The 15,359-nt window shown below is 42.6% G+C and overlaps 1 protein-coding gene across 1 annotated transcript in view; it reads right to left on the reverse strand.

The window, feature by feature from the left end:
• The window catches only part of slc6a11b (solute carrier family 6 member 11b), a 35,237-nt gene that overhangs the window by 19,610 nt on the left and 268 nt on the right, over positions 1–15,359 (reverse strand). The window contains exons 2-7 of the mRNA XM_072452673.1: positions 14,540–14,764; positions 7,792–7,926; positions 7,568–7,708; positions 7,077–7,158; positions 5,097–5,229; positions 1,073–1,207 (exon numbers count right to left, since the gene is read on the reverse strand). Of these exons, the coding sequence (XP_072308774.1) occupies positions 1,073–1,207; positions 5,097–5,229; positions 7,077–7,158; positions 7,568–7,708; positions 7,792–7,926; positions 14,540–14,750 (837 nt within the window). The 5' untranslated portion in view covers positions 14,751–14,764. The remainder of the gene's footprint in view (positions 1–1,072; positions 1,208–5,096; positions 5,230–7,076; positions 7,159–7,567; positions 7,709–7,791; positions 7,927–14,539; positions 14,765–15,359) is intronic.

The following is a 15,359-nucleotide window of genomic DNA, read 5'->3' on the forward strand; positions in this document are numbered from 1 at the left end:
GAATTACAATATAAACTGTAATTGAAAATATGCAAGCGATGTTAAATGCCGTACGATGGAACATTCCAGGCAAAGCAGTAATGTGGAAACAGAAAAGCAGAAAAGTTATATCGAGCACTTTTAACATTTTGCTCTAAATGTGATGTAAGAATCTTTGCAATAAATTCATAATGTCAAAAAACTACAGTTATTAGCAAATCCGCCATGTTTGTGTATCAACAGCGTATAACGTCCAGAGAGATGCTTTAGACAATTTTTTTTTTTAAAGTAAACCAAAGAGTGGTGGAATAACTGAACTGCTGGGTCACTAAATCATGTGTCAATACTTTGAATGAACGCCAAGTTTAGTAGCATCTTAAAATCTCCATCGGTTTAATAATAGAACAACTGAAAATGATCAACACAATCTCAGTTATCCCTGGATACTGACATGTTTCAGGTAAAGTACATATGGTTCTCACAGGACTTAGTTTGGTGTGATACTCCTGTGGTAAATATACAGTCAAGTAGTGTGAAACTTTTTTTTTAACCCTAACCCTGAAAATTACAGGGAGTAGAGTTCTAAAACAGAATCCATCTGTGATGTCATCAATGAGTGACGTGACATCTAAAATGCAGAGACAAATTACCAGCAACTGACATATTCGGACAGTTCAAAAACAATCATTTAAGAAAATAAAGGGGTTATATAGTATTAACATTCATCAAATCTTAACAATTGTGTAATCAATTTGGACTTTGGTCATTGTTTACAGCATGGTTGCTAAAGGTAACAGTTGTGGAATTGCCACAACATATTTGCTACCCATGTCCAAACAGGAAGTAACATTATGAATAGGGTTAACATAGGCAAATCGTTCGGTAAAATCTTAAATAGAATCATTTTGAATACATTTGAGTGAAACTTTTTGTCTAACCTGTCACATGCACCTAAGTGTGATTACTGCAGTTCTGTATAAAGTGTACAGTATCCCACTTGCAGTACAATGGTTCAGTTATATGACCAGTCCAATAATATAACCAGAGTCACAGTGTAAATGTCTTAGCCGTGTCCCAATGTCCCGTGTGCTACCTGTGGGTCGGACAGGCGGGAGATGTCGGGGTAGAGGTAGAACTTGATCCCTTCGTAGGCTCCGGGCAGCGTCACTCCTCGGACCAGCAGGACCAGCAGCATCACATAAGGGAACGTGGCCGTCACATACACCACCTGCACCACACACACGTTTATTTAGACACTCTCCTCGCACGGCATTGTACAACTCATGTGATCTGAGGCTGTGGCGCTGGACATGAGCAGCTGGACAAACAGCGGGATGCTACACTACAATTTTCAATGAAAGTACAGTGCAAATACTTTCAAAGTCAAGTTCCATGTATTGTACACGTTGAATGAATTTTGTAAAGCGTGATGAAAAAATAGCACCATTGCCATAGCTATTAACAATATATAACTAAATATGCTATTTTTTCAATGGTCAAATGTGGAAGCTGAAAACCATGAAGTGTACTTGGAGATGGGGTCATTGGAGCCTGAGGGATTGTTTGTGTATGTTTTGTTTACAGGTCATAGACAGGGGGCAATACATGAACATCACTTGAATTCAAAATAATTTAATCGGACGTGGATAATTTAACTTAACTCATTTTAACATACTTTTGTAGTGAAGGGTCCAGTGGTACCACAATATCTATGATGTTGCTTGACATATTTCAATATCTTAACTTAAAAATCATCAACATTTTTCATTTCTGTGCTCATCCTCATTAACTCAAGCTGTTGAGGAGCACAAGAGATGAGGCTTCTCTCCATTAAAGAGGTGTTTCAATGTATTTGATATAAAGCAAATTGGGGTAATATCAGGATCCTAACCTTAAAATAAAGGTGCACTGCGTAACTTTTCTGGTGAAGGGCTTTGCCTAGTGTGGTGCAAAGTATGGCTTTAAACTTCTTTAAACGTCAGATTTGTAAAGAGTTGACCCAGCTCACAGTAAGAACATATTTTTGGGGTATTAACCAAAAAAGTTAAAGAGTGCACTTTTAATTGGCATTGTATCAAACAAGTTCCAACTCCAACTGCAGATCTATGAATCCTGGATGACTGCCAGAGGCCGTGCTTCAAGCACTGAATGATTGTGAACAAAGATGATCATCCAGTGAACAAGGATGATCATCCAGTGAACAAATATGATCATCCAGTGAACAAGGATGATCATCCAGTGAACAAAGATGATCATCCAGTGAACAAAGATGATAATCCAGTGAACAAAGATGATCTTCCAGTGAACAAGGATGATCATCCAGTGAACAAAGATGATAATCCAGTGAACAAAGATGATCTTCCAGTGAACAAGGATGATCATCCAGTGAACAAGGATGATCATCCAGTGAACAAAGATGATCATCCAGTGAACAAAGATGATAATCCAGTGAACAAAGATGATCTTCCAGTGAACAAGGATGATCATCCAGTGAACAAAGATGATAATCCAGTGAACAAGGATGATCATCCAGTGAAAAAAGATGATCATCCAGTGAACAAGGATGATCATCCAGTGAAAAAAGATGATCATCCAGTGAACAAGGATGATCATCCAGTGAACAAGGATGATCATCCAGTGAACAAGGATGATCATCCAGTGAACAAGGATGATCATCCAGTGAACAAGGATGATCATCCAGTGAACAAGGATGATCATCCAGTGAACAAGGATGATCATCCAGTGCTCGACCGTCTCTGGAGGTCAGTAAGGATGAAGTAGAACTGTCGTCCACTGCTGGTAGCTCTAACTTCAGTCTTCTGAAAGTATAAAGTACTAAGTTGTTGCCGCAGTCAGTCTCTGCAGTTACCAGCAGTGACCAACCCCAACTTTCTTTTTTGGGACAATGAAGTTTGTGGAGCTGTATACAACATCTCAAGACTCTTAGAAAACATCCCGAACAAAGCCCTGAGCCCCTTGGAAGGCAGAGGCGGTAACATACATCCCTTGCTCACTGGCACAGAGTCAAAGTCCAATTGAGGACAGAAAGAGCGGAGCAGAGCCAGCACAGGAGTGAGAGGAGAAAAGAGTGGAGCAGTGTGTCTTAAACAGGACGTCCCAGAGGAAAGAGGTGGCACTGTGGGAAAATGTGCAGAAGCCCACACACCAGTTCATTCACAACACAAACCTAGCACATACTACGCACATTGTAGTCCATGTTACACACACTATACAATGCATAGTGGTGGGAGATTATATACAGCATTGAATGTTTAGTGTATCACTATAGTGGCACAAGTCCATGAATGTAGTGTGTGAGTGACTGGTGGTGGTTGGAGGGGCTAAGTCAGTCTGCCCCAGGGCAGCTGGGGCCTCAGTAGCTGCTGACCATCACCAAGTGAATGAATAATGCACTGAATGTTAATGTGACTTTGTATGGTTACAGTTTTATTCTTAGATTAATTTTGTGCACATTGTCCACTGTGTACTTTAGTTGTTCTCCATTCTAGTATTTAGTTTTGAAGACTTTTATTGTAATCAACTGTCTCCCTCATCATTTGTCAGTTGCAATTTATACATATAGCTCAGAATGTTATGCAGGATTTAACATTAAATATTTCTGAATTATCGCCAGAGCCAGTGATAATAGTCATAGCCCACCATAATTTGTCCACCAAATGATTACATCTCCAAAATCCTGCTCCCCATTGAGAAGATACAGAGCCCAATATTCATTCCCTCCATGAACTTGTGTGCTCACTTCCAGCTCACCGCGGGCAAACATTTAAGCCGGCACAAATTTACTGGTCAAACGCAGCCCCGCCGTAAATTTCACCCAAGAGAGCCTCAATGTGAGAAAGGCTGCAAAACAGGGGCCAACCGAGCAAACAGCTTAGTGCAACTGAATGGGCTTCTCTGGCTTCATTCTCAAAGACACAAGAGCGAGAGAGGGAGGGTGAGAGAGAGAGGGTGAGTGAGCGAGCGAGCGAGCGAGAGGGAGAGAGAGAGAGAGAGAGAGGAGATACTCTGCATGCGCCTCATGATCGCGCGTCTTTGCTTTGCTGAATGCACGAATCAATCTTAAATCAGAGCCGAAGACGAAGGAGCTTTCTCCCACCATTTTACTTTAACTCCTTCACAAAGACACTTCAAAGAAATATAGGCATCAGTTGTTTTGTCACTGTCATGTACAATGTCGGGCCATTAATTTAGTCTCTCCCTCTCTCCTCGTTGTGCCCTCTCTTTCTCTGGCTCATTGTGTATTGCAAAAGAGTGGAGTTTGTAGAGTTTGTGAAGGTGCTCTGAGAGGCTGCTAGACAAAACTGACAGTGGGCCGAGCTAGAAGTGTAATGGAGGGAAAGTAGCTGCAGACCTGATATGGTCTCACAAGAGAAAAAGGTTTAGGATAGTGTAGTGTATTGTAGGTCCTAGCCATGGGTTTGAGAGTGAGGACAAAAGTACTCTCTAAACAACAAACAGAAATGAATAAATGTTATGTTTTATCCAGTATTTTTAACTACTAAGGGCCACTGAGGCAATCAAGGCTTCAGAATGTGACCAAACTTAGACCAAAGTAATAGAAATATTGGTTATTTAATGGTGTGTATTTAAAAAATACATCAGGGACTTTAAATGGCACAGAATGTATGATTTATTTCTGTATGGGCCGGAGAAATCCCTCTTTGAAAATGAAACCAGTCGAACCAAACCAAAAGCTTAGTTTGGATTCCTGGTTAATTGCTGTAATATAACTGAAATCAAGATATTGATATTGAAAATATTGTACCTCCAGGCCTCAACTGCCATGATGTTTGAGTAAGTAGAAAACAAAGGGACTGCATCTATCGACTCACTAAGGAGGAAGTCTTTTATATGGTAAATAACTAATAGCAGATAACAAAGTTGCTGATCTGTGCAGAGAAGCATTGAACTGATATCTATCTATATATATATATATATATATATATATATATATAACAACATATATATAACAAATCTGGACAAATTGTGGACTTTAAAAGACAGAGAACCAGTTGATGTATACCAGTGGGGAGTGTTAAAGCGTTAAAAAGGGGTGCATGATACAGCTACACATCAGACAAACCCATGGGCCGTACCTTGCCAGTCGACTTGGGGCCTTTCCAGATACAGAAGTAACAGATGAACCAGGCCAGAGCCAGACACGCGGCCAGCTCCCAGCGCACACCGCCCATGTGCTCGATGCCATCTGAGATCTTCAACACTCGCCGCCTACAGCACAATACACAGAGCTAGAGTTAGAGTTAGAGTTAGAGTTAGAGTTAGACTTAGACTTAGACTTAGACTTAGACTTAGACTTAGACTTAGACTTAGACTTAGACTTAGACTTAGACTTAGACTTAGACTTAGACTTAGACTTAGACTTAGACTTAGACTTAGACTTAGACTTAGACTTAATAATAATAATAATAATAATAACTTTTATTTATATAGCGCTTTTCAGTGACCCAAAGACGCTGAACATATATAAAAAAGGGGGGGTATTTACAGACAGGGGGGGACAACACGTACAATACACTTAGACTTAGACTTAGTCTTGCATTACAGATTTGTGCCCTTCCATTCGGAACATTGAATAAACAATATTGTGTCTCCCTACACCTGATGCTGATGGTGGTAAACTAAATAGCTGCACTATAAACGCTGGGACTAAACAGACAAAAGTTTTGTTAGATAATGTTTAATAGTTGTATATACTGAAATTCTGTTTTAAAAAATGTCTGAATTTGTTTAAATTGAAAAAACATTTTCTCACAGGACCTTAACCAATTTCTCACAGGTGCATGTTGCAAAAAAACGGATTTCCTCCTCTGCTTTGATATTACTTTGAGGTATCGCTGTGTGGCGCCGGTGAAACAATAGTAGAAAGTGTTTTCCTTCAGATCAAACCACAAAGCTCAAGATCTACTGCCAGCGCCGCTCTCACACCAAGCTCAGGGACATGGATCACAGCAAAATGTTCTTGGTGCGGCCCCTCTATTCTTACATTAAGGTTTTATTACAATTACATACACTCATCATTCATTCATTCATTTTTTTACTGCTTGTTCCCGTTCGGGGTCATGGGTGACTGGAGCCTGTCCCAGTGACTTTGGGCCTTAGGCGGGGCACACACTGGACAGGGGCCACAAGACACAGTTTTTGTGTTTGGCGGCACAGGTTATTTTGACTCATTCAACTTTATCCAATGTCCAACTCAATGTATCAGCTTTATGTGCACCCAGAGAGCCAATCATTATCTAGTTTAAGTTCATCCACAAATAGGGATGATAATAGGGAAATTATGAGCAAAGATAAGACATATTTAGCTTTGTTAAGCACATTTAATCCACAGTAAATAGCACACAGCATATTCTTATACGTGGGATTAGATAAATCACATTACAGTGTCATTGCCAAATCAGCAGTGCATGTTTTACCGTACTGTTCACTGCCAAAACATGATTTGGCAAAGCTGTACTAAAACTATGGGCCAAGAACCTAAATAAAGCGGTGTTGGTGTCTATGGTGAACTCGAATCTCTCTGGAGGTAGTGAGGCCATAGATGGCACATGAGCCAGTGTTGTGACTCAAGAGGAAGTGCTCGTGCTCCTCACTGGGCGACAGCTGTCCTCCCGGCCCGTACACTCTCCTCTGAAAGAGCTGAGTGTCCATAATGAAGATGTCAGGGCAAGACTCTGAGGCTGCCCACACTTTTAACATAACAACATTTCACACGCACTAAGAAACTATGAGTGCACACAAACCAATACTTTGAGCATGACAAATATTATTATATCTATTCCAGCGACACCAGAGCACAGGGCAGTATTCAAAAAGAGAGATAAGACTTTGACAATTGCACATGAATATACTGTATCCATCATCTGCTTTACTAATAATCCATCCGCAAAACCAGACATCGACACAAGTGACCTGAAGTTAAGCAATACAAACTCTTCTCAGTAACACTTTGCAACACTGCACACACTTTCTTCTGGGTATGTTTCGGTATCACTCAGCTCTGTATCATGATGAAATGTTTCAAATCAGGCACAACAGTAGAAAAAGTGACTCACTCCCAGAACTCGATGACAGGTGAGCTGACGTTGGGGTTGGTGATATTGGTGGCGTTTTCTCCGTAATAATCGACACAGTATTCTGAGGAAAAGAACAACATTGATATTATTCTTGATATATTTTGTCCTGTTTTGTAATGTTTCATATTGATTAAGCTTTAAGGTAGGCTAACACTGGCACTACCAAAACTGGAGTATAATAATAATAATAAGTGTAAGTCAAATATTCGGACTTGTTGCCAGGTGCAGCTTTAACTGCCACCATTTGCAAAGACGGTTTGAACGTTAACAGATCAACATTGTTAACACTCGACTGACGACGAAGCAAACATTGCAACAGAGTATTCTAACTCGTTTTCAGATAGGGCAGGGCAATATGGCTAAAGAATATACCTACAAAAATACCTGAGAGAAAATGAAGTGCAGTTAGAAGACAATATTCAGCAGCGGCATAATATGGCCTATACTAGTGTCAGATCATTTCTACAAACCTGTGTTCCAGTAGTGACCACAGCCGGCCCAGGGCAGCTCGGTGGTGAAACACTGGAAGAGGTAGAAAATGGCCCACGCCAGAATCACAATGTAATACACGTTTAGATACGCCTCGATCACCTGCGTCGCATAGCCAATACCTGAAACAAATACAATTGGTTGAAAATAGTTATCTTCTTCTTCTTTTCTCTGTTTGTGATAATGTTCTGACTCTAGTTCTCACCTTCAAACAGAGGGCAGATTTTCATCCAGCAGGTGATGCCTCCCTCGCTGGTGAACTGTCCCAAAGCAGTCTCCAGGAAGAACACAGGGATACCACAGCAGATGAAGAAGATCACGTACGGAACAAAGAACGCACCTGGCACAGACACAAAGAGTTAGGTACACACGAAAAATAATATAGTATAGTACTGGCATTTGTACAGTTTCAAGTGGACGTTTAATTCTCTAATTCTCAAAGTGTCTTGGTAAGTTCACACTTGTCCTGGTTTGATCTCGGATTGAGTTTGATCCTGGTTTGATCCTGGTTTGATGCTGGTTTGATCCTGGTTTGATCCTGGTTTGATGCTGGTTTGATGCTGGTTTGATGCTGGTTTGATTCTGGTTTGATTCTGGTTTGATGCTGGTTTGATGCTGGTTTGAGCCTGGTTTGATCCTGGTTTGATCCTGGTTTGATGCTGGTTTGATCCTGGTTTGATGCTGGTTTGATCCTGGTTTGATCCTGGTTTGATGCTGGTTTGATCCTGGTTTGATCCTGGTTTGATCCTGGTTTGATCCTGGTTTGAGCCTGGTTTGATGCTGGTTTGATCCTGGTTTGATCCTGGTTTGATGCTGGTTTGATCCTGGTTTGATCCTGGTTTGATGCTGGTTTGATCCTGGTTTGATCCTGGTTTGATCCTGGTTTGATGCTGGTTTGATCCTGGTTTGATCCTGGTTTGATGCTGGTTTGATACTGGTTTGATGCTGGTTTGATCCTGGTTTGATCCTGGTTTGATGCTGGTTTGATCCTGGTTTGATGCTGGTTTGATCCTGGTTTGATCCTGGTTTGATGCTGGTTTGATCCTGGTTTGATCCTGGTTTGATCCTGGTTTGATGCTGGTTTGATCCTGGTTTGATCCTGGTTTGATCCTGGTTTGATGCTGGTTTGATACTGGTTTGATGCTGGTTTGATCCTGGTTTGATCCTGGTTTGATGCTGGTTTGATCCTGGTTTGATGCTGGTTTGATCCTGGTTTGATCCTGGTTTGATCCTGGTTTGATGCTGGTTTGATCCTGGTTTGATCCTGGTTTGATGCTGGTTTGATCCTGGTTTGATCCTGGTTTGATCCTGGTTTGATCCTGGTTTGAGCCTGGTTTGATGCTGGTTTGATCCTGGTTTGATCCTGGTTTGATGCTGGTTTGATCCTGGTTTGATCCTGGTTTGATGCTGGTTTGATCCTGGTTTGATCCTGGTTTGATCCTGGTTTGATGCTGGTTTGATCCTGGTTTGATCCTGGTTTGATGCTGGTTTGATACTGGTTTGATGCTGGTTTGATCCTGGTTTGATCCTGGTTTGATGCTGGTTTGATCCTGGTTTGATGCTGGTTTGATCCTGGTTTGATCCTGGTTTGATGCTGGTTTGATCCTGGTTTGATCCTGGTTTGATCCTGGTTTGATGCTGGTTTGATCCTGGTTTGATCCTGGTTTGATCCTGGTTTGATGCTGGTTTGATACTGGTTTGATGCTGGTTTGATCCTGGTTTGATCCTGGTTTGATGCTGGTTTGATCCTGGTTTGATCCTGGTTTGATGCTGGTTTGATGCTGGTTTGATCCTGGTTTGATCCTGGTTTGATACTGGTTTGATGCTGGTTTGATCCTGGTTTGATCCTGGTTTGATCCTGGTTTGATCCTGGTTTGATCCTGGTTTGATACTGGTTTGATGCTGGTTTGATCCTGGTTTGATCCAAGTTTGACCCTGGTTTGACCCTAGTTTGATCCTGGTTTGATCCTGGTTTGATGCTGGTTTGATCCTGGTTTGATGCTGTTTTGATCCTGGTTTGATCCTGGTTTGATGCTGGTTTGATCCTGGTTTGATCCTGGTTTGATCCTGGTTTGATGCTGGTTTGATCCTGGTTTGATCCTGGTTTGATCCTGGTTTGATGCTGGTTTGATACTGGTTTGATGCTGGTTTGATCCTGGTTTGATCCTGGTTTGATGCTGGTTTGATCCTGGTTTGATCCTGGTTTGATGCTGGTTTGATGCTGGTTTGATCCTGGTTTGATCCTGGTTTGATACTGGTTTGATGCTGGTTTGATCCTGGTTTGATCCTGGTTTGATCCTGGTTTGATCCTGGTTTGATCCTGGTTTGATACTGGTTTGATGCTGGTTTGATCCTGGTTTGATCCAAGTTTGACCCTGGTTTGACCCTAGTTTGATCCTGGTTTGATCCTGGTTTGATACTGGTTTGATCCTGGTTTCAACATTTCAGTTTTATGCAGCTAAAATCTAGAACAATTTCCCTGAAGATGTGAGATTGGCCTCTACTCTGACAATATTCAAAACTTTAATGCATTTTCGTTTGTCGTTTGAAGCACGTTGAATTGCCTTGTGTATGAATTGTGCTCTACAAATAAACTTGCCTTGCCTAATTTGATCCTGAGTCTAAACCTTCAAAGTTCTGTATTATTCATTCTGACCTCAACATCTTGGATTCTTCTGCATTTTTTTCCTATCATATAATAAATATTTTCGCTCATTTGCATTCCTTGATATGAAAATGCATGTAATCCACTAAAACTGAACTGGACAAAGCACTAATAACACGTGTGCGTATAACACCTAAAGTGTCTGGGGAACCTTCAAATCTTGAGGCAGGATCGTGGTCAGGATGAGTCGACTGTGCCTGTTTGAAAAGGCGACTGTGCCTGTTTGAAAAGGCGACTGTGCCTGTTTGAAAAGGCGACTGTGCCTGTTTGAAAAGGCGACTGTGCCTGTTTGAAAAGGCCACACGGTTCTGGGTAATTTTCCTAAATAGGTCAGGGATAACGCCTGACCTTTAGTGCGGACCCCACGGTGAGCTGTAATTGCACCTTACAGAGACACCGGCCTCATTGACTTACTTCAAATAGGAAGGATCTGCATTATACAATCATAAAAAAGGATATCTATACAAACAACAGTCTGTACTCTACTTCTGATTGGTTCTAAGAAAGTATTCCTCTTTTCTGGATGGGCTCAAAGGAAGATCAGACCTGGGCCTATGAGGTTCTTCTCCACAAAAATGCACAAAGCAAAAAAATAATACAGCAAATTGGCAAATATGCTTTTTTTTAATCAAACTGTTTCCATCACGACAGCATGTACAGCCAGAATCACTTGTTTTCTATACAAATGAACTAGTATGTTGAAGCAAAATAGTAACAAAGGCAAGGCAACTTCATTTGTGGACCCCAATTTGTACTAAAGGAAATTCAAACCAACCGGAGAAAATGCGGATTAAAATACAGAAATCACAGAACAGTTCAAGACATAAAAGAGAAGAGTGCAAATGAGGTCATTTCAGCCAAATGTACAGCTAAACAAAACTGTTTTTAGCTTAGATTTGAACATTGTCAGAGTAGAAGCCTGTCTCACATCTTCAGGAAGACTGTTCCATGTTTAGTCCTGACTCTGGCACCAGCAGGAGGCCGGTCCATGTTTAGTCCTGACTCTGGCACCAGCATGAGGCCGGTCCATGTTTAGTCCTGACTCTGGCACCAGCAGGAGGCCGGTCCATGTTTAGTCCTGACTCTGGCACCAGCAGGAGGCCGGTCCATGTTTAGTCCTGACTCTGGCACCAGCAGGAGGCCGGTCCATGTTTAGTCCTGACTCTGGCACCAGCATGAGGCCGGTCCATGTTTAGTCCTGACTCTGGCACCAGCAGGAGGCCGGTCCATGTTTAGTCCTGACTCTGGCACCAGCAGGAGGCCGGTCCATGTTTAGTCCTGACTCTGGCACCAGCATGAGGCCGGTCCATGTTTAGTCCTGACTCTGGCACCAGCAGGAGGCCGGTCCATGTTTAGTCCTGACTCTGGCACCAGCATGAGGTCGGTCCATGTTTAGTCCTGACTCTGGCACCAGCAGGAGGTCGGTCCATGTTTAGTCCTGACTCTGGCACCAGCAGGAGGTCGGTCCATGTTTAGTCCTGACTCTGGCACCAGCAGGAGGCCGGTCCATGTTTAGTCCTGACTCTGGCACCAGCATGAGGTCGGTCCATGTTTAGTCCTGACTCTGGCACCAGCAGGAGGTCGGTCCATGTTTAGTCCTGACTCTGGCACCAGCAGGAGGCCGGTCCATGTTTAGTCCTGACTCTGGCACCAGCAGGAGACCGGTCCATGTTTAGTCCTGACTCTGGCACCAGCAGGAGGCCGGTCCATGTTTAGTCCTGACTCTGGCACCAGCAGGAGACCGGTCCATGTTTAGTCCTGACTCTGGCACCAGCAGGAGGCCGGTCCATGTTTAGTCCTGACTCTGGCACCAGCATGAGGTCGGTCCATGTTTAATCCTGACTCTGGCACCAGCAGGAGGTCGGTCCATGTTTAGTCCTGACTCTGGCACCAGCAGGAGGCCGGTCCATGTTTAGTCCTGACTCTGGCACCAGCATGCGGTCGGTCCATGTTTAGTCCTGACTCTGGCACCAGCAGGAGGCCGGTCCATGTTTAATCCTGACTCTGGCACCAGCAGGAGGCCGGTCCATGTTTAGTCCTGACTCTGGCACCAGCAGGAGGCTGGTCCATGTTTAGTTCTGACTCTGGCACCAGCAGGAGGCCAGTCCATGTTTAGTCCTGACTCTGGCACCAGCATGAGGTCGGTCCATGTTTAGTCCTGACTCTGGCACCAGCAGGAGGCCAGTCCATGTTTAGTCCTGACTCTGGCACCAGCATGAGGTCGGTCCATGTTTAGTCCTGACTCTGGCACCAGCAGGAGGCCGGTCCATGTTTAGTCCTGACTCTGGCACCAGCAGGAGGCCGGTCCATGTTTAGTCCTGACTCTGGCACCAGCAGGAGGCCGGTCGCTGAGGTCCTCAGAGTCTGAGATGGTTCATATGGCACTAACATATCCAAGATGTACTTTGGTGCTAGGCCATGGAGAGACTTGTACACAAGCAGAGCTGCTTTAAAGTCTATTCTCTGAGCCACAGGAGCCAGTGCAGAGACCTGAGAACAGGACTAATGTGCTCATACTTCCTGGTTCTAGTCAGGACCCGAGCAGCAGCGTTCTGGATGTACTGCAGCTGTTTTACAGCTCGTTTGGAGAGACCAGTGAGCAGGCCGTTACAGTAGTCTAATCTACTGGAGACAAACGCATGGATAAGTCTCTACAAATCGGGTTTAGACACTTTAGTTTTGATTTTTGCAATGTTTTTTAGATGGTAAAAAGCTGCTGGACTCAAGTATATTATTCCATTATCCATCTATTATTCTATGAGTCCATTATTACCCTCAGATTTCTAATTTGGTTTGTAGGTTTTAGAGCGAGACTCTGGAGGTGACCGCTAACACTTTCTCTTTGTTTCTCTGGCCAAAAACGATGATTTCAGTCTTGTCTGAGTTCAGCTGGAGAAAGTTGTTTTGCATCCACAAACTGATCTGTTGGATGCAGTGACAGAGTGAATCTACTGGTCCATAGTCACCTGCCGACAGTGAAACATAGATCTGACTCGTCTGCATAATAGTGATAGGACACATTTTCACTGCGTATCAGCTGACCTAACGGCAGCATGTAGAGGTTGAACAGAAGGGGTCCCAGGACTGACCCTTGGGGCACCCCACAGGTCAAGGTCATGTGGTCTGAGACACAGTTACCAATTTCAACAAAGTACTTCCTGTCTTCCAGATAGGACCTTAACCAGTTTAGGGCAGTGCCAGTGATGCCCACCCAGTCCTCTAGTCTCTGTAAGAGGATCCCATGATCTACGATCTCTGTAAGAGGATCCCATGATCATGGGATCCTGGGGTGTCAAAAGCAGCCATGGATGAAGTAACCAACAGAACCAGGGCTGAGCTATACAGAATTCAGAGAGTCAACAGATTTAACCAAACAAAACAAAGAAACAATGTTGAGATGAGCACCGTAATAACTGTTTAACAGTTTGTATGCATTTGCATACACTGTGGACACACAGCTGTAAGTCATGGAAAATGCTTGTAAAAAGAGACTAGGTCGTTCAACTAAAACAATTCTTGGTTGATTTATGCTAGGTTACATGCGTTGTGCATCGATTAGACTAAAGGGGACATGGAACCATCTCTCAAAATTCTGATCCAACCAAACACCTCGACCCATTCTGCACTGCATGTACAAGACACAATAAAAATAAGCAAAATGAGAAGTACTATTAAACAGTGTCTTCATAATAAAAAACTAGATTAAACTTACGATTTACCCCCAAAACTCAACATAAAAACCCAACTCCAAGCCTTGTCCTTTCTACTGTAATCTCAATCAAATAATGAATCGACTGATCAAGATGTTGATTGACTAAACAACTCAAAAACTAAAGGCTTACAGAGGAAATAAACTCAAGTACTTCCAGACACTCCTGACACCGGCTCTCATTTATAAAACTTTACATCAAATTCTTACAAAAAGTGAACGTAATAAACAAAACACAAACTCTCTCGACTGAACAAACAAAGTCCAGAGTTTTTGGACCAGACGGCTCATTTCTATGCAATGCTGTCTTTTTATAGATCACAAACATAAAGTGGAAAGTCACATAAGTACACATTTTTATCGTACAGCAGCATCTAAAACTGACCCCTTGTTGCTGGTGTTAGTATCTTTGAAATGCTGAAGTAAAGTAAAGACAATTGATTGAATCCATGTTTTTGCATCGTCATCACAACTGCTTTGATTACATGACAAACTAACCACAATCCTCGCTCTTGTTTCAAAATAATTGAAACGGATTGTCTTCTTCAGTTAAGGTTTTCTCTTTACTTAACTTCTTACCTCCTCCATTCTTGTAGCAGAGGTAGGGGAACCTCCACACGTTGCCCAGACCGATGATCTCTCCGGCCACAGACAGGATGAACTCGATCTTGTTGTTCCAATGGCCTCTCTCGTTGTAGTCCCCATGCCGAGAGCTGGCGCAAGAACTGTCCTCGTCTTTAGAGTCCTCAGGTTTACCGTTTATCACTGGACCACTCTTCTCAGCCGTCATGACTTCCACTCATGCTAAAGAGGCACGAAAACACACACATGCAATAAGGGACTGACCCAGAGATGTGGTCTTTTATTTTTCACGGCTGCCCCGAGACTGACTGACAGAGATGTGGCTGTGATGTACAGAGTGCATTAAGTGAGATGCGTTTTGTCCAAGGCTACATCAGAATGAGATACCTGTAGACCTGCTGACTTTGTGAGTAATGGTGTGACCTACTGCCGCTCGTGTATGCACATGGGCGCTAAGGAATATAAGATGATGTATTAATGTGAGTACAAGAAAGAAAAGAGTTGAAAAATTGCCCAACAAAATGTAGAAAGTGTCTTGATTGTGGATCGTATTCATAAAACTATATGATATAACAGTAACTATTGTAAACATTCATTGAGTGTGTAAGTGAGACAAGAAGTAACCCATCTCAAACTAATTACAGAATCCAGTGAGCTGCAGTCCTTGTCAAACAATCAAACCAATAAGATTGATCCTTTTTTTTTTCAAAACCTGCATGAAAACTAAGATGAATACAATGTTAAGTCAAAATTACTTATAAAAAACATTGATAAAAGTGGGAAGTAGAATTGGTACTTGAACAGAGCTTCAGTCTAC

This window comes from Eucyclogobius newberryi, unplaced genomic scaffold (assembly GCF_026437365.1).
Source record: "Eucyclogobius newberryi isolate DKJ021-1_F unplaced genomic scaffold, fEucNew1.0.hap1 SCAF_19, whole genome shotgun sequence".
NCBI lineage: Eukaryota > Metazoa > Chordata > Actinopteri > Gobiiformes > Gobiidae > Eucyclogobius > Eucyclogobius newberryi.